Source organism: Aulonocara stuartgranti (genome assembly GCF_965226115.1).
Source record: "Aulonocara stuartgranti genome assembly, chromosome: 18".
Classification (NCBI taxonomy): Eukaryota; Metazoa; Chordata; class Actinopteri; order Cichliformes; family Cichlidae; genus Aulonocara; species Aulonocara stuartgranti.
Window position 1 is genome coordinate 6,029,573 of NC_138954.1, and position 25,581 is coordinate 6,055,153.

At 40.3% G+C, this 25,581-nt stretch overlaps 1 protein-coding gene and 1 pseudogene across 3 annotated transcripts; both read right to left on the reverse strand.

Moving 5' to 3' along the window:
* Positions 1-2,403: 2,403 nt before the first annotated feature.
* On the reverse strand, positions 2,404-11,483 carry LOC309694732 (E3 ubiquitin/ISG15 ligase TRIM25-like; annotated as a pseudogene). The gene is made up of 2 exons: positions 9,948-11,483; positions 2,404-4,667 (listed from the first exon to the last, which is right to left on the reverse strand). The product of its transcript is annotated as an E3 ubiquitin/ISG15 ligase TRIM25-like (transcript).
* Positions 11,484-14,764: 3,281 nt separating this feature from the next.
* LOC309694527 (tripartite motif-containing protein 16-like) lies at positions 14,765-19,042 on the reverse strand. Of its 2 annotated transcripts, none has more exons than XM_082514681.1 (2): positions 18,936-19,042; positions 14,765-17,053 (listed from the first exon to the last, which is right to left on the reverse strand). In XM_082514681.1, exon 2 carries the CDS (start codon positions 16,868-16,870, stop codon positions 15,212-15,214), a length of 1,659 nt encoding a protein of 552 aa, XP_082370807.1. In that variant the 5' UTR covers positions 16,871-17,053; positions 18,936-19,042; the 3' UTR covers positions 14,765-15,211. The 2 variants fall into 2 exon arrangements, with proteins under 2 accessions (XP_082370807.1, XP_082370808.1); XM_082514682.1 differs by lacking the exon at positions 18,936-19,042 and adding an exon at positions 18,031-18,611.
* Between the last annotated feature and the right edge of the window lie 6,539 nt (positions 19,043-25,581).

A 25,581-nucleotide genomic window follows, 5' to 3' on the forward strand; every position in this document is an offset into this window, starting at 1 on the left:
TTATTAGTTGGTCAAAAGTCAATGATGTTGCAGTTTTACACTTGCATCATTGAATCTATCCTCACCTCCTCCATCACCATCTGCTATGCTGCCCATGGACAAAGGCTGGCTGCAGTGCGTCATCCACTAAGGAGAAGGTGATTGGCTGCCCGTACAAGATCACCTGAGACAGGCAAGGAAGAGTGCTGCTGACTCTTCCCACTCCGGACATGAACTGTTTGTCTCCTCAGGGTCCATCAGAACTAACAGCTCAGAGCATAACAGCAGTTTCTTTCACCAGGCTGCTGGACTATTAAACACCCCCCCCCACAACTTTGCACATCATCTTCTATTTATTCTCCCTCGCTCCCATTTATGGCCTTTTCATACATTTTAATTTCTGTTATAATATCTGTGCATATGACTCACTCATATCACTGTGACTCCAGGACAAATTGCTTGTTTGTGTGTAAACCAATTCTGATTCTGAGCTATGGTTTCCCGTCCTTAACATAGATGGCCTCCTTCACTCTGCTTTGCAAAGAGCCTGTCCTTTGTGATTTTACAATATGAGTATTGTTGTCCTCAAAGCAGCTGAGGAGGAGGAACGGGCACTGCGTCAAGTTATTTTAGTTAGTTAATGCAGGTAGTTTGAAAGTTCTTAGATCTTTAGTAGAGATGTAGAGAAACCAACACCGCGAGAAGATCTGTGACTTCACTTATGCATTAAGCTTTTCTTTGGTAATAAATATCCTGATTTATCAAACTTACCCAGAAAGACTTGTTGGTAGGGGTTTATTTTGTTGCTTATAATGACTAACTGCCTGTCAGACACTCACACTCATTGTTTCTTTCTGTGTTTATTTATATGCTCAGTCTCAGTCACAATGCACAATAGCTGGAAAAACCAGTATGTAAAAAAAAGTAAAAGTTCTCTACGAGTCATAGGGCTGATCATTTTCTTATTTAAAAAAGTACACGTAGTGTGCGGTATAGTGCCATAGTTACTTAACTTATGAAGCCTAGTTTACTTTTGAATAAACAATTTCTGACAGGTTAGAAATTCAGGGTTCAGGGTTTAGTATATGTGTTCGTTACCATGTTGATGTTGAGCCTAAACACAGACAAGGCCACTAATTATGTGTTATAGATGATTCCTTTAAGATTTATATTTAACTGTAAAACATTATTTATAGTAAATGTTGTTATTCTCTGAAAAACATCAGCAGGTGAAGCAGTCGGTATATTAGGTGACAAAAAACTGGGAAGGGTTAAAGGCAAGACTTCACTGAGCAACAAATGATTGTCACCTGTTTACCATCAAGCCGATCATTAACAGGAAGCAGCAGGTGCAAAGAAAAAAATCATGGGCCGTAATGGAAAGCTCAAACTGTCACTACCTTATTAACTACTTATCTAGTATAATTTCTGCATTTCTGCATTATTATTACTATTTTTTTCACACTTTGTACTGCACTGTGTTTTAATCTCACACCTGGAGTGTGAGACAGTCTCGGGATTGAACCACGACAGGCCAAAGATTAAATCGTTGGGTGTGGCACAACAATGTGTTGAAAAAGAAAGTAACGTTTGCCAACAAATTTATGGTTTAAATATTTAATTCCGACAATTAACTATAGTAAAGTATAGTCATCTATCAATTGAGCTTGAAATGTTTCCCTTCATTTGTTTATAATAATGTTTAATAAAATATACAAATTAAGAATTGTGTAATTTTATACTAAAAATGATAATAATAGCATATAGTGATAATTTGCAGTCAATATATGACACCGTTGTCCATGAATCTGTAGATATAATTACACAGTTATTACACAAGGTTTGATCGTTACTGTGAGCTACAGTGGGGATGAAAGACAATCCTGGCAAAAGCCTCATTTAATACTGTAGCTTGTGTTTAAGTGTTTAATAAATCAGATGAACACACATTCAGATTTTTAATTATTTTTTACATGTGGAAGCTGCACGTGAGTCTAACGTTCTGGGTGAAAAAGTGCACAATAGAAGTGAAGAATATAACATGGCATGGTGGAGTGGGTGGGTGTGTTTATCATGTCCTCCTCCCTCAGTCCCAACTGGGCACTGCAGAGCCTGGTTCTGCTGGAGGGTTCTTTGCTTTAAAAGGGAGTTTTTATTTCCACTGTTGCCAAAGTGCTCCAAACTTCATCTTCCTGCACTTGTGTGAGTTCCCAGCTCCTCTGTTAGCAGGATGAAGGCGCCCTCTTGTGTTGACCTCAGTTCACAGACTTTAGTTGTCAACCTGCAGGAAGATGTGTAAAAACTAAATGTCATAAAACACTTTTGAACTAACTTAAAAAAAAAATCATAACCCCCAAAACCCAAACTGTCTATGTCACGGTTAGCCAGGCAACCATGTGGAGAGAAGAGGCACTGACAACAGCGCAGCTGTGAGTGAATTTATTTAAAGTGAAAGGCAAAATCCAAACAAAGTCTTAGACAGACAGAACCTGAACTGGGATAAACTAACTAAAAGAACATGAGGAAGGTAGTAAACGTTATGAAAACCTGAACCCCGGGAACGAAGAGCCTGAGACACAGAAGCAGAGCACTGAAAATAATACTGAAAACCAAAACCAAAAATCAATAATAGTACAAAACTCAAAACACTGGGTGGCAGACGCAGGACTGTGACAGTCTTAACAAACAACCCCAAAACAAACAAAAACTGTTTGTTTTGTTTGACTGACAGCTGATCTCTGTGGTGTTGAGAAATGCCACAACCAGCATGGAGAGAAAAAACAATAACGATATATTATAGATTAAAAAGCAGAACAATATGAAAGATTTTGATCTATTTCAGTTTAATAAAACTAGCAGAATCTCCATGAGTGCAAACATCCGGATATGTGATTTCAGAATCCAACAGGGATTCAAGCATGTCACCATTGTATAAAAGTAAAATACAACAATATTAGACAATACCAAAATACTTCATTCTACTTGAGTTTAATGAACTCAGCAGTGTCTCCAAAATTGCAGTAAAGCCAAAGTCCAGCATAGAGCGGCTGAGTGAATGTGGTCTGGACTCTGTGGAGGAGAGTCATGGTTTCAGAGACGCTGTAGAAGGACAAAATACCTGCTCTGTGATCCAGGTACACTCCTACTCTGGAGGAACGAGGACCTGAGACAGGAGTTTGGATGTTGTTGTACCACAATTTATAACGGTTTTGATAACAATTTAATGCCCAAGATTTGTCATTATGTCCAAATTTAGATTCATTCCCACAATCTTCTCTGATAATATTCTTATACGAAACTACTACATAACCTCCTCTCCCTCTCCACTCCACCTCCCAGTAACAACGTCCAGTCAGACTCTCTCTACTCAGGACCTGATATCGTACAGTGAATCTGTCTGGATGATCAGAATAAGACTGTTGTTGATTCATTAATGTTGCTTTTCTGTTCCCCTCTGATAATAACAGCTGTTTGTGTGCTGTGTTTGGATCCAGTGTGATTTCACATGAATATTTTAAGAATCCAGCTCTGGTCTTTGGCTCTGGTGGATCTGACAGTAAAACATCCACTTCAGTGACTGTCAGTGAGATGTTTGTCCATTGCTCTCTCAGAATGTCCTGTAGTTTATCTCTGACCTCTGACACAGCTGCTGTCACATCCTCAAAGTAGCTCAGAGGACGGATATTGATGCTGGATGAGTCTGTAGACTCACTGAGTGCTGACAGTGAGGGGTAGTTGTGTAGAAACTGGATGTGATCCTCTGTGTGTGAGAGCTGCTTCAATAGCTGCTTCAGCTCAGCATCTTTCCTCTTCAGCTCAGTGATCTCCTGCTCCAGCTTCTCCTGAAGCTCTTTGACTCGACTCACTTCAGTTTCCTGCTGGGATCTGATCTGCTGCTTCACATCAGAGCTTCTTTTCTGGATGAGATGGATCAGCTCAGTGAAGATCTTCTCACTGTGCTCCACTGTTTGATCAGCAGACTGATTGATGGCCTCCACCTCCTGTTGAAGCAGCTTCACATCTTTCTCTCTGTCCTGGATTCTCTGCTGGATGTTTTGTCGACTCACCTCCAGCTCTCTCTGCCTCTCAGTCCTTTCTGCTGCAGCTGAGACTGTGTCGTGGCCTTTATGTTCATCCATAGAGCAGAGATAACAGATAATCTGCTGATCAGTACGGCAGAACATTTTCTTCACCTCATCATGACGAGAGCAGATGTTGTCCTGGAGCTTCTTGGATGGTTCCATTAGCTTGTGTTTCTTTAATGGAACCACATCATAATGAGGCTGAAGGTGTTCCTCACAGAAAGATGCCAGACAGACTAAACAGGACTTGAAGGCTTTCATTTTTCTTCCAGTGCAGACATCACAGGCCACATCTTCAGGTCCAGCATAGCAGTGATCAGCAGGAGCAGCTTGGAGTCCAGTCTTCTTCAGCTCCTCCACTAATTCTGCTAACATGGTGTTTTTCATCAGGGCAGGCCTCGGTGTGAAAGTCTGTCTGCACTGAGGGCAGCTGTAGGTTTTCTTCTTTTCCTCTCCATCCCAGTGGATTTTAATACAGTTCATGCAGTAGTTGTGTCCACAGGGAATAGTCACCGGATCCTTCAGTAGATCCAAACAGACTGAACAGCAGAATTTTATTTGATCCATTTGATTCATGTGCTGTGCCGTTTCACCGTCTCTCAGTGACTGTCAGACAGTTTGACTTTCTCTGAACAGAAACAACCTCTGTGCTCTGAAGGGAAACAGATCTCTGCTCTTGTTCACCTCCTACAGGAAATGAGGCTCACCAGCAACTGCATTTACACCATGTTGTTTAGACCCATCCTGATACAGACACATCTGTGAAGGGAGGCGCTAAAAATATCTTGGCAGAGTGACAATGAGTTGTTTATAAGAGCCAGGGTATGGCTGCAGTTCTATTGTGCAGTCACAGACACACTCTGTTCTATCCAAAGTTTTGTAGAATTCAAAATGTTATTTGAGTTTTCCGATCTCCTTGCTGTGCAGCTTTGCCCTCACTGACTGACACTTTCTGAATTCCGTAGCAAAAAAAAATTGCTACTCGTGTTCACATCTTAAAGGAAATGAGACTTACTGCACATACACCATAAATTTTAGATACACCCTAATACAGATTGGTCCGTAAATGGTAGGTACCACAAGTCATAAAATCACGAGGCACTGTTTTCAGGGTGTGTTATGTTTGCATTACAGTGTGCTGTAACAACTGCGACCTAGTTAATCTTTGATAGATGGACCTGGAGATTTGACATTTGGAATGTAACAACCAGGGACTTTGTATTTGTTACGTTTTTAAAATCTTTATCAAAATTAATGAAGCTATAATGAATTAAGGTCACACTTTAAATTTTAAATCGTTTCAATGTTAGTTCCTTCCTGCACTTTGTGAATGAGACACGGCTCCTGTTGACCTCTTACACAAAATGAGGCTCTTTAGCAACTATGTAAACACCATGCATTTTCAATACAGGCTTAAACAAACTTGTCTGTAAAGGGAATGTAACAAAGAGTCATAAAGAGCTTTATCTGTGACAGGCAGGGTGTGCTATGTTTTCTTCATGTCATGCAATAACAACAGTGACCTAGTTACACTTTGGTTGTTGGACTTGTTGGAGCTGTAACATTCAGCAAGCAACACCAGGGGATTTAAAAAAAAAAAAACATTTTTTAAAACCTAAGCAAAAACATTGCGTATCAATGAATAAAGACCAAACTTTATATTTAGAAACATCTTCATCCAAGTTCTTTCCCACACTTTGAGAATGAGGCATGGGCACAACTGTACAGTCACACTGTAACAAATCAAACTCATTTTTAGATGAGAAGACTGTATGAGAAGCATTACACCAGATATTTGATATGTATTTTGTTTATTTAACACAAATCTAAACTTTGATGTCGTCATGGTCCTGGGTCATTAGACCCAGTGTTTGTGTTTAATATTGGTATCATCTGCTGCTTCACATCAGAGCTTCTTTTCTGGATGAGATGGATCAGCTCAGTGAAGATCTTCTCACTGTGCTCCACTGTTTGATCAGCAGACTGATTGATGGCCTCCACCTCCTGTTTCTCACAGTAAGAGATCAAAAATGCCAGACAGGACTTGAAGGCTTTGATTTTTCTTCCAGTGCAGACATCACAGGCCACATCTTCAGGTCCAGCATAGCAGTGATCAGCAGGAGCAGCTTGGAGTCCAGTCTTCTTCAGCTCCTCCACTAAATCTGCTAACATGGTGCTTTTCATCAGGACAGGCCTCGCTGTGAAAGTCTGTCTGCACTGAGGGCAGCTGTAGATTTTCTTCTTTTCCTCTTCATCCCAGAAGCTTTTAATACAGTTCATGGAGTAGCTGTGTCCACAGGGAATAGTCACCGGATGCTTCAGTTCTTCAAGATCTCTGCTCTTGTTCACCTCCTACAGGAAATGCTGTTTAGACCCATCCTGATCAAACACATCTGTGAAGGGAGGCTCTAAAGAATGATTCTGACAGAGATACAAATGGCATTTAAGGAAGGCAATGTTTGTGTTTGTCTGATGTGTTTGTGTGATTTGCAGGAGCATGCAGCAATACGTTTGACCCAGTTAAACTTTGATACAGTGGGATGCAAAAGTTTGGGCAACCTTGTTAATAGTCATTATTTTTCTGTATAAATCGTTGGTTGTTACAATAAAAAACATCAGTTAAATATATCATATAGGAGACACACACAGTGATATTTGAGAAGTGAAATGAAGTTTAATGGATTTACAGAAAGTGTGCAATAAATGTTTAAACAAAGTCAGGCAGGTGCATAAATTTGGGCACTGTTGTCATTTTATTGATTCCAAAACCTTTAGAACTAATTATTGGAACTCAAATTGGCTTAGTAAGCTCAGTGACCCCTGACCTACATTTACAGGTGAATCCAATAATGAGAAAGAGTATTTAAGGGGGGCAAACTGTAAGTTTCCCTCTTTTAATTTTCTCTGAAGAGTAGCAACATGGGGGTCTCAAAACAACTCTCCAATGACCTGAAGACAAAGACTGTTCACCATCATGGTTTAGGGGAAGGACACAGAAAGTTGTCTCAGAGATTTAAGCTGTCCGTTTCCACAGTTAGGAACATACTGAGAAAATGAAAGACCACAGGCTCAGTTCAAGTTAAGGCTCGAAGTGGCAGACCAAGACAAATCTCGGATAGACAGAAGCGACGATTGGTGAGAACATTCCGAGTCAACACACAGACCAGCACCAAAGACCTACAACATCATCTTGCAGCAGATGGAGTCACTGTGCATCGTTCAACCATTTCAGGCACTTTACACAAGGAGATGCTGTATGCAAGAGTGATGCAGAGGAAGCCTTTGCTCCGCCCACAGCACAAACAGAGCCGATTGAGGTTTGCTAAAGCACATTTGGACAAGCCAGCTTCATTCTGGAATAAGGTGCTGTGGGCTGATCAAACTAAAAATGAGCTATTTGGGCATAACAAGGGATGTTATGTATGGAGGAAAAAGAACACAGCAGTCCAAGAAAAACACCTGCTACCTACAGTAAAATATGGTGGTGGCTCCATCATGCTGTGGGGCTGCGTGGCCAGTGCAGGGACTGGGAATCTTGTCAAAGTTGAGGGACACATGGATTCCACTCAGTATCAGCAGATCCTGGAGACCAATATCCAGGAATCAGTGACAAAGCTGGATTTTTCAACAAGACAACGACCCGAACCACTACTCAAAATCCACTAAGGCTTTCATGCAGAGGAACAAGTACAACGTTCTGGAATGGCCATCTCAGTCCCCAGACCTGAAAATTACTGAAAATCTGGGGTGTGAGTTAAAGAGAGCTGTCCATGCTCGGAAGCCATCAAACCTGAATGAACTAGAGATGTTTAGTAAAGAGGAATGGTCCAAAATACCTTTCAACCACAATCCAGACTCTCATTGGAACCTACAGGAAGCGTTTAGAGGCTGTAATTTCTGCAAAAAATGTGGTGTCCAAATTTATGCACCTGCCTGATTTTGTTTAAACATTTATTGCACACTTTCTGTAAATCCTATAAACTTCATTTCACTTTTCAAATATCACTGTGTGTGTCTCCTATATGATATATTTAACTGATGTTTTTTATTGTAACATCCAACGATTTATACAGGAAAAATAATGACTATTAACAAGGTTGCCCAAACTTTTGCATCCTACTGTAATTTTACACAAAACACCAGTTTGTTTAAATTATTTAAAATGTTCAGCAAACTTCTATCTTCTATCTTCTATTGTGTGATCCTCTTGCACTGAATCTGTGAGACACTGTAAGATGAGCCCTCGGTTGTCATAAATCCAGTCCCACATCCATGACAACGAGATGTCCTCGATGTGGCATCATGCGGGCAAAAAAAACACAAAGCACAAATAACATCACATGATGAGGCCTGTGGGTGTTTTAAACTGCTGGGAAGTGATGAAAGAACAGCACTTATTGCCCTCCTCCTCTACAGAGCGATAGTTTCTCTACTTGAACACAAATGGCCTCCTTCCTTTTGTCAAACAGCCTGTCTGTTTCTCAGGATCTGTACATTGTCCTCAACACCGTATAACAACTTACTTATTCTGGATTGAGAGTCCAGACAGTCAGAAAAATGGAGGGATTTAAAGAGGAGACTTTAAAGTCTTTAAACTTAAAGAGGAGACTTTCTTGATTTTCAGTAGCCGAATGACTGAATTAAATTCACAAAGTATCTTTAAGTTAAAAAAACTGGCTCACTATAAAGTGCCGAACCACAAAAAACAGAACAATAAAGACAAGCGTCTTTAAAGATGACTCAAAAACAGTTGTAGGAGCAGTTTTATGAACCATGTTCTGTTAATATACTGACTGACCAGCAGCAACACTCTGACTCAGTGTTTCCATCTGTGTTTATTTCCATCTTTACATGAGAAACATCACCTGAACAGTGAGAGTGATAACTTCAGTTAAACAAAAGTACTTATATTGTGTGGTATACTATGATACTAACTTATTGTAAACATATACTGCTTAAGAGCAACACAGCAAATCAAAGAGTCACAACTATAAACATCCAATGATGAAACACACGTGATGCATTTAAAATTTAATTGTAAAATTCGAGGACACAAACCAGAAACAAAAGCAAAGAGTTAAAAGAAGACATTTGAAAATGAAAACAAGACGTCACTGAGCAACAACCTGACAGAACGAGAGACAACAGTTTACTATCAGAACTGAGGCTGATCATTAACAGGGAGCAGCAGGTAACAAGGTCATCAGCAGTGGAGGAAAGTATGGAAGTAATACTCAGCTTCATATTTGAAGATACTCGAGTATCTTAGCTGCAGGTCTGGAACAATTTACATACGAAGTCATATTAAAAACATGAAAAGCTCCAATAACTCCAAGTAGGAACAAAGACATTTAAAGTTATCAAATGATCCACAGAGATTATATAACCGTACAAAACACGAAAAGAAAATCTGGCATCAGAACTGTTTTAAATTTCCTCTCATCCATTTGTTTCTCTTTGCAAACCCACTGAAAATCTAACTCTACATAAAGCAGATCAAACCACTGAGACACAAATTAAATTGCTGCTTCCACTTGGATGCATCAGTTTCAGGACTCTAATAACATCATATATAAAAATATAGCAGATTCAGGCATTATTTTACTGCCGTGAGTAAATCTACTTTGTACTTTACTCTGTTTTACATAATAAGTCTAAACAGCATTTCCTAAACTCTTCAGCTACCAAAAAAACAAAACAAAGACTAAAAGGTCATAGGTGATGATGATGATGGTGTGGAGGAGGAGGTGAAATAAAAAGTCACTGTTGTCATAGAATACTGTGTCTCTAGATACTTGCAAGTCTTGAATACCACTTCTTATTCTTGAAATGTAACAATGATGATAAAAAGAAAAAAAATAATCTTGCAGGTCGTCTCATTTATGCTCTGAGCTCAATGAACTCTGCAGTGGCTCTGTGATATCCACTGAACCAAAGTCCAGCATAGAGCGGCTGATTGAATGCGGTCTGAACTCTGTGGAGGAGAGTCATGCTTTCAGAGACGCTGTAGAAAGCCAGGACACCTGCACTGTGATCCAGGTACACTCCGAGCCGGGACGTCCACGGGCCCGAGACGGCTGTTTTCACGCTGTTGTGTATGAATTTGTAGCTGCTGCTGCAATTACACTCCAGCGCCCAGGACTTGTCGTTGAATCCAAACGCGCACTCGTTCATGGACCCCTCTCTGCTGATATCTTTGTATGCCAGCGCCACTGTGACTCTCTTCCTGCACCACTCCACCTCCCAGTAACGACGGCCGGTCAGGCTCTGGTTACTCAGGACCTGCCTCCACCTAATGAATCTGTCCAGGTGAGTAGGATAAGACTGCTCCTCTCTCATTAATGTCGCTCTCCTGTTCCCCTCTGATAATGACAGCTGTGTGTTTACGGTGTTGGGATCCAGCGTGATTTGGAATGAATATTTTAAGAAGTCAGCTCTGGTCTTTGGCTCTGTTTGTGGGTTTACATCAACCACGGGTGAAACATCCACCCAGGTGTCCCTCAGGATGTCCTGTACTTTAGCTCTGAGCTTGGACACAGCTGCTGTCACCTCCCCAAAGAAGCTCAGAGGAAGGATTTTGGTTCTGGGTAACTCTGTAGGTGGATGAGTGAATGAAGGAAGGCGATGCAGAAACTGGTTGTGATCCTCTGTGTGTGAGAGCTCCTCCAGTTCAGCGTCTTTCCTTTTCAGGTCAGTGATCTCCTGCTCCAGCTCCTGCTGAAGCTCTTTGATTCGATTCTGTTCGGCTTTCTGCAGGGATCTGATCCGATACATCACATCAAAGCTTCTTTTTTTGATCTGCTGGGTGAGTTGATCAAAAACGCTCCTGCTCTCCTTCAGGGCTTTATCTGCAGAGAGATTGATTTTCTCCACCTCCAGCTTAAGCAGCTTCACGTCCTTTTGTCTGGTCTCGATTCTCTGCTTGATTTTTTGCCTGCTTGACCCCAGCTCGGTCTGACCGTCACCGTTCATTCCCACATTAAGTCCACTGTTCTTCAGCTCCTCCACCAACTCTTCTAACGTGGTGTTTGCTGCCAGGTCAGGCCGCGCTGTGAAGGACTTCCTGCACTTTGGGCAGCTGTAGGTGGCATTCCTGTCCTCCTTATCCCAGTGGGAATTAATGCAGTTGGTACAGTAGCTGTGACCACAGGAAACAGTCACCGGATCCTTTAACAAATCCAAACAGATCAAACAACAGGTCTTTTTATCCAGAAGGACGCCTTTCTCTGCCATTTCTCCCCGTAAGTGTGGACAGAAACACGTGTGTGCGCTCCGATTCAAACCAAACCCTCCTCCTCTGGTTTCTGTTTAGCCGCAGATCTGCGTTTGAATGGAACCTTTCAGCTCACGCAGTCACGCGCTGGTTACACCCATCCTCACACTTGTAGATCGGCGACGGGGAGAGCGTGAAGACGAGCATGCGCAGAGCATGCGCAGTTAGAGCGGGAACGGGTTGTCTTAAAGTGGCAGTTTCATTTGAAGATAAAATGAAAATAGAATTCACATCGTGAAAAGAGATGTTTAATTTATTTTTTACTGTAAAACTGAAATATTAAAAAAAAGGCTGACGGAGGAAGAGGAAAGACAAATGATTTTAAAGTTATAAAATCAGAATCATCTTTATTACCATGTATGTGCCAAAAACCTGTGACAAAGTTGGCCTGTCTGTCAGAACTCTGGCAGTTTTTCAGCCAACAGGCCCTTAGACGGGCAGCCCAATCATCAACGACCCCTCTCACATTCTTCACCCCGCATTTCAGCGGCTCCTCTCTGAGCGAAGCCTCCGCTGCATTTCCTGCAGGACTGAGAGGAGGAGAGCCACCCTGCTTTTTAACTCCAGCCGATAAGACGATTTCCCACACCAGAAACATAAACTACACTACACTCTTTTTGTGCTGCTGACACTTTACTCACGTTTAGTCACTCAGTTATTTATTCAGCTATTCAGTCACTTTAATTTTAAAACTGTGTAATTTTAAAACTGTGTATACTGTATATTCTGTGTATTTATTATCTCACTCTTATTGCCTGTATCTGCCCTGCCCTTATCTTCAACGCCATGCTGCTCTGTTGTATCTTAATTGCCCCTTGGGGATAAATAAAGTCTTTCTGATTCTGCGCACACATCCAAGGAAATGGGTTCTGTTTCTTTGCTTTTCAGTAAACTTATCAGAAAAAACGAACAGACAGCAACAACATGTATAACATATTTATGTGTACAAAGATACTGGAATAAATAATGGAGTAAATAAGGGATGGATAACTGGTTATTATGAATACAGAACTTGAGAATATAACTTGATGACATACATATATATCTGCTTAAGTGTTTGACCAGTAAGCATCCTGCCGGGGGTCTGGTAGTGGGGGCTGTGATGTCCTACAGGGCGACAGGTCTGTAGTCATTTAACTCAGTGACAGAGGGTTTTGTTTTTTTTTTAGACCGCGATGATTGTGGAGTGCTTGAAGCAGGAGGGGACTTCACACAGGTCCAGGGATCTGCTGAAGATCTGTGTGATGATGGGAGCCAGCTGGTCAGCTCAGACTTTGGGGCAGGAGGGTGACTCACTGTCTGTTACCTGTGTTTTGTCTGCTGAAGAGTTACCTCACATCTTCTTCACAGTGTAGATGGTGAGTCAGTAAGGAGGGGTGGGTGGTGGTGGGAAGTGGTGTGTGATGTGGTTGGAGAGGGTGAGGGGTGTGAAGATGTGATCGTTAAACCTGCAGGAAAACATTCAGGTCTTTGACCAGTTGATTGTTCTCCCTGGTGTGGGGGGATGGTCTCCTGTGGTTGGTGATATCCTGCAGTCCTCTCCACATTGATGCAGGGTCGTTACCTGAAAACTTGGCGCAGAAACTGATGGAAGATGTTACAGCACCGGTGAGATCATCAGGTCTGTAGCTGTGGCCTCAAAAACACTCCAGTCTGTGCTGTCAAAGCACTAATGAATTTACATTGGTTGTTAAAGGGAAAGATTAAATATATGAAAAATAGAAAAACTGGAAATTCTGTTTATGTGACACTTTTAAAAGCATAGAGAAAATAAAGAGAGTACAAAATAAGCACATAAAGTGTACGTGTCCTCTTTAGGAACATGAAAGTGATCTTTTTGTCAGAACACACATTAACAAACTGTAGACCCACCAGATGAGACCCTGAAACTCCAATGATGCTGATGGATGTGGCCCTCTGACCTCACACACTAATTTGTTCATGAAGACAGAGGTGTGGTTATTTTTCACCACTGTTGTAGATGAAAGCTTTTTAAATGTTTATCATATTTTCTTGGTTAGAAAAGACCAGAGAATGACATAAAACACGAGTTCAAAATATGCTGCTGGAGGTCAAAGAGTCCTTAAGTCTCATGGGTGATAAATTTTAACAAGTCCTGGTTTTAAATTTGGAGTTTCATTATTATTATTTTGTGTCTGAGTCACTTTTTATGGAGGCTTCTGTCCAAAGTGAAATGTCTGAGGGCTGAAGCTCTTCTTCACTGCTTTTAGTCGGCATTAAACAAAAGTGCATCAGAGTCAACATCTGGTAAGAAATGAGACACAGCAGCTGATCGAATCATTTCATGTTGAGATCTTCAGACAAAATGATCATGAATACAAATAAATGACAGCAGCCTCCAGCTGCTCTGTCGTCACCATTACTGTTTCATGATGTAGTTGTTCTGCTGAAACTGACCTATTTTTCTCTTGTTATGAAGAGTAATACTGTGGTTTTAAATGTGGCCCATATGGTGCATTTACAAAGCTGTTGATTTTTTTTCGTTCAAGAGGAATAAAAGGCTTGGATCTGTAACTTTATTTAGCAAAGTTAGAGAGCCAAGCTAAATGAAAGAGTTTGACTCAGCCAGTCACATTTTTAACAGGTGCTATGAAAATGTTAACGTCAGGAACAAAGTGAAATTACAGGGACCAGAAAAGGTGTGGAAAAAAAGACGTGTATTATTGCAATCACCCCCAGAGAGGCGCTGTAGATGACAGACAACATATTAAGAGAGTCCACATAGTCATTTTATGAGATTTTTACTGTTCATGTTAAACCATGGTGTTTGCTGATACAGTGTTAGTCAATTATTTAGTTTGGAGTTTAATCTAACTAATGATGCTTTGATCCAGTTTACCAGGATCTATGACACAGTGCACTTTATGATAAAGGCTTTATTCAGCCTAAAAACATGGCAGAATGTAAAACATGTGGACAAACTGAGCTGAGGTGCTTTAACCTCCTCTACATCCCTGTTAGCAGGATGAAGCTCTTGTGCATCACTTTCAGATTTCACTTGTTAACCTGCAGGAAGACAAAACGTAACTGAGCCTTCAGCAGCTTCAACATCATCAGTAAAGACAGATTTAAATATGTGTAATATCACACTGTGTCAGTTTGTTCACAGGAGTCACAACCTGTAACACTGATGCTGCATTCAAGGACCATTAAAAACATTTTAAAGGACTTAAGAACATGAAGAAAATGTGACTTGTTTCTCTGTAATGAAGCTGTTTTAGTGAAGAAAGTTGAAAGGTCACAGAGCGACTGCTGAATCTTCTGCTCTAAACATGAACTCTGAACTTTGTGATGCTTCAGGAGGAAAACTGCTTCAGTTATTCTCTCAGATTAGTTTCATATTTTCTGCATCAGATTTGAGTGAGATCCTGGAATGAAGACAGAAGAAAAGACTTTGTTCAAAGTTTGATTTATAGTCAAACCTTCCAGTTTATTCACACAATAAAACATCAACACAATATACGAATTCATTCATTAAAATCACAGTTTTTCCTCATTTGTTTGATGATTTTGACAAAAACAAACACACACACACATGGTCTGCCATACTCATAAAGAGAAATGTCGACATTTTTCAATACAAATATTCCAGAAACATTTAGAGGATAGAGAAGTTTACATTTTCATGTGGAGAAATATTTTAGTAAATCAAAAATGATGATGAGCAGTGATAGCCTCCATAAACAGTCACAGGAAAGATCTCCTTTAAAAACTCAGAAACATCAAGAGAACAACTAGAAGATGTGGAGGTACCACCCATAATGTTTGAGTGACAGCTGATCTCTGTGCAGAAATGGAGAGAAAATAAAATGAAACTAAAATACAGATTTAAACCCACAATATGAAAGACTTCAGTCTATTTCACTTTAATCAACTCAGCAGTATCTTCACTATAGTAAACCAACAGTCCAGCATAGAGCGGCTGAGTGAATGTGGTCTGGACTCTGTGGAGGAGAGTCATGGTTTCAGAGACGCTGTAGAAGGACAAAATACCTGCTCTGTGATCCAGGTACACTCCTACTCTGGAGGAATGAGGACCTGAGACAGGAGTTTGGATGTTGTTGTACCAAAATGTATAACTGTTGTTGTCACAATCTAATGACCAAGATTTGTCATTACATCCAAATACACACTCATTCACACTCCCTGTTCTGCTGATATTCTTGTATGCGACTGCTACATCAACTCTCCCTCTCCACTCCACCTCCCAGTAACAACGTCCAGTTAGACTCTCTCTACTCAGGACCTGTTTATACGAAGTAAATCTGTCTGGATGATCAGAATAATGTTTTTGTTTCATTAAGGTTGCTTTTCTGTTCCCCTCTGATAATAACAGCTCTTTGTATGCTGTGTTTGGATCCAGTGTGATTTCACATGAATATTTTAAGAATCCAGCTCTGGTCTTTGGCTCTGGTGGATCTGACAGTAAAACATCCACTTCAGTGACTGTCAGTGAGATGTTTGTCCATTCCTCTCTCAGAATGTCGTGTAGTTTATCTCTGACCTCTGACACAGCTGCTGTCACATCCTCAAAGTAGCTCAGAGGACGGATATTGATGCTGGATGAGTCTGTAGAATCACTGAGTGCTGACAGTGAGGGGTAGTTGTGTAGAAACTGGATGTGATCCTCTGTGTGTGAGAGCTGCTTCAGCTCAGCATCTTTCCTCTTCAGCTCAGTGATCTCCTGCTCCAGCTTCTCCTGAAGCTCTTTGACTCGACTCGCTTCAGCTTCCTGCTGGGATCTGATCTGCTGCTTCACATCAGAGCTTCTTTTCTGGATGAGATGGATCAGCTCAGTGAAGATCTTCTCACTGTGCTCCACTGTTTGATCAGCAGACTGATTGATGGCCTCCACCTCCTGTTGAAGCAGCTTCACATCTTTCTCTCTGTCCTGGATTCTCTGCTGGATGTTTTGTCGACTCACCTCCAGCTCTCTCTGCCTCTCAGTCCTTTCTGCTGCAGCTGAGACTGTGTCGTGGCCTTTATGTTCATCCACAGAGCAGAGATAACAGATACTCTGCTGATCAGTACGGCAGAACATCTTCATCACCTCATCATGACGAGAGCAGATGTTCTCCTGGAGCTTCTTGGAGGGCTCCACCAGCTTGTGTTTCTTTAATGGAGCCACATCATAATGACGCTGAAGGTGTTTCTCACAGTAAGATGCCAGACAGAATAAACAGGACTTGAATGCTTTCACTTTTCTTCCAGTGCAGACATCACAGGCCACATCTTCAGGTCCAGCATAGCAGTGATCAGCAGGAGCAGCTTGGAGTCCAGTCTTCTTCAGCTCCTCCACTAAATCTGCTAACATGGTGTTTTTCACCAGGACAGGCCTCGCTGTGAAAGTCCTCCGGCACTGAGGGCAGCTGTAGATTTTCCTGTTTTCCTCTCCATCCCAGTGGGTTTTAATACAGTTCATGCAGTAGCTGTGTCCACAAGGAATAGTCACCGGATCCTTCAGTAGATCCAAACAGACTGAACAGCAGAATTTTGTTTGATCCATTTGATTCATGTGCTGTGCCGTTTCACCGTCTCTCAGTGACTGTCCGACAGTTTGACTTTCTCTGAACAGAAACAACCTCTGTGCTCTGAAGGGAAACAGATCTCTGCTCTTGTTCACCTCCTACAGGAAATGAGGCTCACCAGCAACTGCATTTACACCATGTTGTTTAGACCCATCCTGATACAGACACATCTGTGAAGGGAGGCAACAACAAGTCATAAATGCTTATTTCATCAGTGCCAGGGTTTGTTATGTTTGATTTACAATATGCAGTTAAAACTGTGACCTAGCTAACCTTGTTAACTAGTAACTTAGCCTATACGAAATGCCTTGTGGCGATGATTTAAGTAAGGTAAAACTTTATTGGTATAGTACCTTTTGAGATAATAATAAAGCGCTCCATGATAACGCTGGTTACACCCTTGTGCACAGGTGTCAAAACTCCAGTCCTTGAGGTCCTGAAACTTTTACATGTGTCGCTGCTCCAACACACCTCAATAAAATTAGATTAATTAGCAAGAGCCCTGACTGCATACTGAGGTGACAATTCAGCCATTAGATTCATGTTATAGCAGCTCATGAATGAACGTGGCACAATATAAGCATTTTTATTGTTGAAGTACATTTTTTCCCAACACTTTCATTTATTTCAAACTAGAAAATGCATTTTCTGAAGAAACTGCAGTGTGAATGCTGATAACTGAACGTTTTGAGTTGAAATAATTGCTGAATGTTAAGTTAAAAATGTTGAGGTTTAGGGGTTCCCACCTCAGCATGTAGTCAAGACTCTTGCTAATGACCTACTCATTTTATTCAGGTGTGTTGCAGCAGGGACACATGTAAAAGTTTCAGGACTTTGACACCCCTGCCCTTGTGGATTAAACAGGATGAATTTGTTACACTCTTAACTCATCTAAACAAGGCATTTTGTAGAGGGTACAGCAGCCATGGCAGTTTTTCTTGAAACAACTAATCTCACGTGTTGACTTTTTCTCAAAATAAGCATGGGAACAACTGTCTACAATAAATCAAACATGTTTTACTCATTATGTAAGAATTATTATACAAATGACCAGTGCCAAGTGGGCTGCCACAAATGATGATTTTGATCGTCGACTAGTCACCGATTATTTTTGCGACTGATCAGACCATGCATCCATTGGACGCACAGCTTACTGCACTAGCATGACCCATCCTCCAAATCCGGGGAAAAGGACGACGCATTTGTCGGAGCCTTCGTCGCGTCGCTGTAACGCATTTGGCCTACAAATGCGGCCTCCGAAGGATGCCGCCCCTGAATTTGGACAGAGCTACGATGCCGGAGACTGCTTCTTCTTCTTTTGCCTTTAACGGCAGCTGGCATGCTTGAACATGCATTGCTGCCATCTTCTGTTTCAGTCCGTTATTACACTCTTAAATCCTACTGCTTATTCCTGTCTTTCAGGATCTTACAAAGCTTCAAACGACGCGTCGACTATTAAATTAGTGGTTTACGATTTTGATAAACGACGTAATAATGACTAGTCGACTAATCTTGGCAGCCCTAATGCCAAGTGTACTGTGGTGTAAAAAAGTCATTAACTGCATGCTTGCTTCACCTACTTAGCTTTAGTATTTTAATTTCTTAACTGGACATCCAAAGCTTTGCTCACTGCAGCTGTATTGCGCAGTTATGTTACACCCCTGAAAGCAGAGGGGAAATTAAGAGTGATTTTCAAGTGATTCTCTCATGCAGTAGTTTAATGCAATGAAAAATGAACATAAGTAATTCACATTGCGTACTGCTCAATGTCACACAGTGGAAGAAAGAGCTAATTAATAACCAAAAAATAACAATTGAGTGCTTACTATTTGTATCTGAACATGTTTCTGTACAAAATAGATAACAATAGAAACGTTTGTAGCTCCTGCCGTTAGCTTAATGGCCATTGTGCAACTGAGGCTCAAAACCGCGGTCTACCCACTAAAAATCTATAATAAAATGTTTCTGAAGCTCACAAAATAACGAAAGACTACCTATAAAATATCTCAACAACGTACAGAGTATAAAATATCATGTTTTGATCACCATTACCTTAAAACACGGAGGAAAGAATGACGAGGGTGATTTTGAGATGCTTCTCTTCTGCAGTAGTTTTGTAATGAGGAGAGAGCGCGCGAAAGCCCCCTGGTAGAGAAAGAAGCCATTACCAATCGATCCCAGAAAAGACTTACTAGCCGATTACTGATGTACAGATCGCAGTTCTCTTGAATCAAATGACAACCATTAATGCAACATGAAAAATAACCAATTTAAAACAATTTCGCAGTGTATTTACATTGTTTTCAGGCTTAAGAATTTGTATTAACTGAGTGCCTTTTTTTTTACTGTCAACTCTTTTAGTACAAAATCAACTTATGAATAACACCTGTATGGAGTCTTTTGGTACTGCTAAGGGGCTATAAGGGTAGTTTTCCACCCTGTCACAGTTACAGCAGCACTTTGTATCATCCACAGTCCTGAAAATTTTGGTGCATTGTTGTATTGTTTGGTTATATTTTTAAAAAATTTGAAAACGAAAAAACTTTTTGTTATTCGTGAATGTATTTTACTGTATTTATTACCAGTGCAAATAATTCAATTATTCATAATGGGCACTCCAGTTTACAAAAAACTTGAAGGAATTTAAAATTTAACAAATTATAGATAAAAAGATCAAAACTAGCCATTTAAATCCTGCCTCAGTTTTTGTAGCAAATCTTAAAAAGAATATTCAACATAAAAATGTAAACACATCTGCAGATATTTTCCTATAGCAGAACATCTTTATCACCTAATCATAACCGGACTTGAAGGCTTTCATTTTTCTCCCAATGCAGACATCACAGGCCACATCTTCAGGTCCAGCTTGGAGTCCAGTCTTCTTCAGCTCCTCCACTAAATCTGCTTACATTGTGTTTTCCATCAGGACATGTCTCGATGTGAAAGTCTGTCTGCACTGAGGGCAGCTATAGATTTTCTTCTCTTCATCCCAGAAGGGTTTTAATACCGTTCATGCAGTAGCTGTGTCCACAGGGAATAGTCACCGGATCCTTCAGTAGATCCAAACAGATCAAAATAGAATCTTATTTCGTCCATCTGATTTCCTTGCTGCACTATTTCACTTGTTTTCAGTGACTTTTGAACAAATAGCTGAGAGTACATTTTAATGTGCAGCCTCAGAAGGCGAACTCATGTTACATATGAAACAGGACATAAATAGGCATTATATCTGAAACAAATTAAAACAATGCTTTGAACACACTTCAGATCTGAAAAGGGAAAAAAAACACATGCTGGATATCTGAGCTGATATGAACTGAGTACTATGTTAGGAACCAAAGGATTTCACATTGTATGATGGAAGTGAAAACTGAATTGAACTGAATCTCCACCCAGGTCTCAAAAACATAATGTCTGGTGAGGTTTTTCAGGGGGGGTTATGATTAAAATGCAACACCGCAACCTAGGGGAATTTCACCGCTATGAAATATAAAGATTGTAGTTTCAAACAAGCCAAACAAATGATAACGCAGGCTCGAATACACTATTGATGCAGACTGGTTTCAATATCAAAATACTTTTATTCAATATATTTGTTAAAAACAAACAAACAAATACAAATAAAACAGAAGTTAAAACAAGTGCGGCATGAATCAGTATAAAGGTTGACTGTGAAGTAAAACAACCAAATATTGAGCTGGACTTACCAGTAGCTGAGGACCATGGGGAGAAAAAAGGCACACGTACAAACCAACCACCTATATACACAAGGTGGTGTAAAACAAAAGGAATGTGGAAAACAACCCACTGGCATGAAGGCCCCACGGCTACTAGCTTATCCTACTTTTAAACCTGTAATAGGACACTTAGCACCAGGCTCATTGCTCACAGTCATACAAGAAGAACTACTAAAATCTACTCCAAGCATTTTAAAACATCACACATGCTTTTAAAACAAAGAAAATAAAAAATACACAAGTCAAATAGTAATTTACACTCCACAGGTGAATGATGGTTGTTATAACTGATCCTAGCACAAACACACTTTGTGCTAGAACACAATGCAGCATGGGGCCATCTGTGGCGACTGGAGCAAGTCAAACAGACAAATAGCAGATGTAAGCAGACACCAGCAAGACACACGTGAAGAGATCCTTCAAACCCAACGACGTAGGCAAAACAGAAATATAAGAATCAGAATTGTGTTTATTGGCCATGTATATGTGCGGTAGATGGTGACTCACAAGCACAGCAATGTAAATCACACACACACACACACACACACACACACACACACACACACACACACACACACACACACACACACACACACACCAAATTAAGGATTGTACATTAACATATGTTATTGTGGAAACTGCTATCGGGACCATACTGAATTTAACCAGATAAATATTTGATATAGTGAGAGAAAGAGAGTAAATGACAAACAGACATTATAATTCATCATACACTGAGAGTAGCAGACTAATCAATAAAACACCTCTTCCAATTAATCTAATAATTCATTCAGCGTCCATCTGTTTGTTTTTTATGAGCTTTGTTTGATTTGATAAGTATCTGAGGTTGAGACCACAGGACTGTGAAATCGAATAAATATTATGCTGAACAGTCCAAAAGATTCAATAATCTTTTAATCTTTTGGAAATTTTCCCAATTCCTACTAATGAATGTTACCTTGTTTCAGGATACATAATACCTGCCGTTATCTAAAGACACATCTGCTTACCTGTATCATTTGCTTGTTTCTCCTTTTCTGTTTTTTTCTAAACCGAGGACCTGATGGCTTTGACCTTTTCTTGTCCATTTTTGTCCATCAGGAATTTTTCACTCCAGCATCAACACCTAATAGACCTACACCTTGTGGCCCCTAGAGACAAAGCAGCACGTACAAACTCCAAAACACGTACAAAACACAACGGAAGTGCTCCAGGATGCCAGGGGCAATGCTGAGCTTTGTACGTGATTTGTCTCTAGGGGCACCGTATATATTTATATGTAAACATATATAAATAAAACCACAATCTTTTTTACATTAGTAATTCCTTTTGTGCATAATTTCATATTTTTGTTGATAAGAAATTAATTAAAGCAACAAAACAACCTGAAGAGCCGGTTAGGAGCCAAAAGAGCCGGTTCTCTAAAAACAGCTGGAATTTCCATCACTAGCCCTGTGGTGTTCAGGTGTATAACGTGGTGTGGAGGTGTGTATGCAGCAGCACCGAGGTCCTCAGCTAATTTTAATTTCAAATATGTGTCTTGGGCGTAACTTTGTTTATGGCAGCCTGTGTGATTCATGCTGTATTCACCTTGCACGCTAAGGTGCTGGCCAATTAAATCATCAGGAAGGCCGATGAACGCCCGCCAGGCTGCATGAAGTTTGATTAAAATCTGCTGCAGAACATAACTGTGAATTCTGACAGCCAATTTCACATGTTAGTGTTTCAGTCACTAAAGACTGGCAGTAAATGGAAATGTCAAATGATTCATTACAAGGAGCTGCCAACTTTAGAGGTTAATCGTGACAAATCTTTTCCTTCACTCAGGTTAGCTAGTAGATTGCGGCTCAAGCAGTGAACACATGTTATCTCTATTCGGACTTTCCCAAGTGTTCTTTATTTTTTGCTCTTGCTGTTTTCTTTTATTAAGCAGCTTTAATCTTGTCCCAGCTGTGGTTCAGGTGGTACAATTGGTACCAGTCACAGGGTCAGTGGATTGGTCCACAGTTTCCTCCAGTCCACATGCCAAAGTATCCTTGGACAAGACACTGAACCCCAAGTCCATCAGCGTGTGTGAATGTTGGCTAAAGCCCTCAGGCACAGATAGAAGTGCTGCATGAATGTGTGTGACTGGGTACATGAGACATGTAGCAGAAAGTGCTGTGAGTAGACAGGACCTATGCAAGTACGACATCATTTACAAACAACCAACACTTTTCATTTTCACTTTTTTCACTTTCATTGTGTTTTTATTTTGCCAGGGTGCATGCCTTATTTTCTCTCATCCAGTGTTATGTTGAATTATTCATCATTCAGTCTTACGTGGAGTTCAGGTCCAGAGATCATAATTGAGGCCAAACGCCACTTTTAAGATATAGGGTATAAAACTTTATTTTTAAATAAAAAGGGCAGTGATGCTAAACCAGCCTTTAGTTATGCTGCTATCTCCTTAAATCTAGTGTTGCTAGCTATTTCCCAGGCTAACTGCTGCTCAGTTCCCCAAAACAAACAACCACTGAAAAGTTAAAAATGTGCTCTGATGAAATGATCAGTTTGGCTGGACTCTCTGCTGTTGCAATAAAGTAATAATGTCTTAACATCCATCCATCCAGGGTTTCTGGAGATGAGAGGATTTAGAGGTTAGCAGTGAAATAGCTCGATAAAGGAGAATCCATGTTCTAGTATTTCTGAAACAAACAAACAAAAACATGGAAAACCATCTAAACTTTGTATGAAATGTAAGGAAAGTTGTGTCTGGTCATTTATTTGTTTGTTGTAAAAATGCTTCTTGACAACAAATCTTATGTCAGTTTAGCTAATATGACATAAGTAGTAGCAAATAATAAATAAATAATAACCTGTGGTATGCTTACACTTGATCTACATGCAACTATACAAACATGTCAGGATTATTATATTGACTGCTTGATCTACTGCAGTGACAACACTGAGGCCTCAAACCTGTCACGATCCTGGATCATTGACGCAGCGTTTTCAGTTTTCTTGTGTTTTGATGTCATTTTGTATTATGTCTCATGTTTAAGTCGTCTTTGGTTAAGTTGATTCTCTAGTGCCGAGGTTGTCCCTGTTTAGATTTGTATTAGTTAGTATTTCCCCCCTTGTGTCTTTGCCCTCTGTGTCTCCCTCTGTGTGGCTGTGATTGTCTTTGTTGTGAGTTCTTGCTTCCCTCATGTTTCCTTCTGTTGCTCTTCCTGTCATGTGATCCATGTTTCCCCAGTCATGTTCTCTGGGGCTGTGTCCAAATTCAAGGGTATCATGCTTCGAAGGACCCGACCTACCCGGTCCACATAAGGCGGGTCCTTCGAAGGCTGCTGTGAAATTGGACAGTCTTCTACTCTTCAGTAAAGTCTGCACTCACTTCTGTGTTTTTCCGGTCGCTAGCGCCAAAGCGTGACAACTTTAAAATGGACCCAGAAATGTCGCAATGACTGAATGATTGCTGGTCATTTGTGCACATTTACTATATTATATAAAATATGTAAACCAAATCTCTGTGAAACTTATAGAAGAACATTTTCTATTTCTGTTTATTTTCTATTATTCATTTGATCCTGTAACTTATTTGTGTGCATAGATGGCCCTGGAGTGTCCTCAGGGAGAGAGGGAATTAGGACAGGAAGCAAATCAATACAACACAACAACTCTTAGTAACTGCATTTATTAACTTGTGTTCTTAAGGATTATCTTCTTGATATCACACATACATACTTTGTATTTTTAAGATATCCCATTTCCTTCTGGCCTGCAGGGGGTGACTTTCCCCTGCAGGCTCATCTTCTCCAGAATTGTCCTGATCACACACAACAAATAAGAGACGAGAGAAAATTGTACAACCACCAGATGGTGAAAGAGTCCCACTGCACCTTTAAGCCATGAAGGATGTGTCTTGATGTTTGCTTGTGATAAATCTGCTTTATGTGAGTCTTTTTCAGAGAGTAACAGTAATATGTCTGATTATATGTCTTTAATCAGTAAAGTCTCGCTTTGCTAGAAATAAATAAATAAATAATAAAATTGTAAACATGCAGCTGTATGTTAGAAGTCAAAGGGTCCTTAAGTCTTCTGTAAATTGACGGGGATCAAATGAAGGACACAAGTATCTGTTCTTACTCTAATAAATGCTGCTTTAATATCCAACAGACTATTTTCCTTCCTCATCAGCAGTAAACAGCTCGACTGCGTCTGTGCATTTGTGTCCTCCATACTTGTTTCCACAGACATCTCAGGCTTGATGCCACGATGCAGTGTAGAAACCTGACAACCCTCTGACTCATGTTCAAATGTTCAAGGACATTTCTCAGGATCATGTATGACCCCTTTTTGACATTTGGACTTTCATTAATAATATTTGTGTTTCTGAGTCATTTTTGTGGAGACTTCTGTCCAACGTAGTGTCCAAATGAAGCCTGAAGCTTTTCTTCACCCTCTTGTCAGATGGTCAGCAACAAAACTCTGTTCCAACCAATGTCTGATAAGAGATGAGACACAGCAGCTGAGCAAATGATCATTTCATGCTGAAGACATCCTCAGACAAAATTAAATACATACATAAACACAGCCTGGTGCCAATAACACAGCTAATGACACTGCTGTATCACTGGCTTTACTGATTAAAGACCATATCTGAAGGAAATCTTTGAACACAACAGAAAGTGACCTTTTAAACCTGCGACACTGATGCTGCATTCAAGGACGATTAAAAACATCTGAAAGGACTTAAGAACATCAAGAAAATGTGACTTGTTTCTCTGTAATGAAGCTGTTTTAGTGAAGAAAGTTGAAAGGTCACAGAGCGACTGCTGAATCTTCTGCTCTAAACATGAACTCTGAACTTTGTGATGCTTCAGGAGGAAAACTGCTTCAGTTATTCTCTCAGATTAGTTTCATATTTTCTGCATCAGATTTGAGTGAGATCCTGGAATGAAGACAGAAGAAAAGAC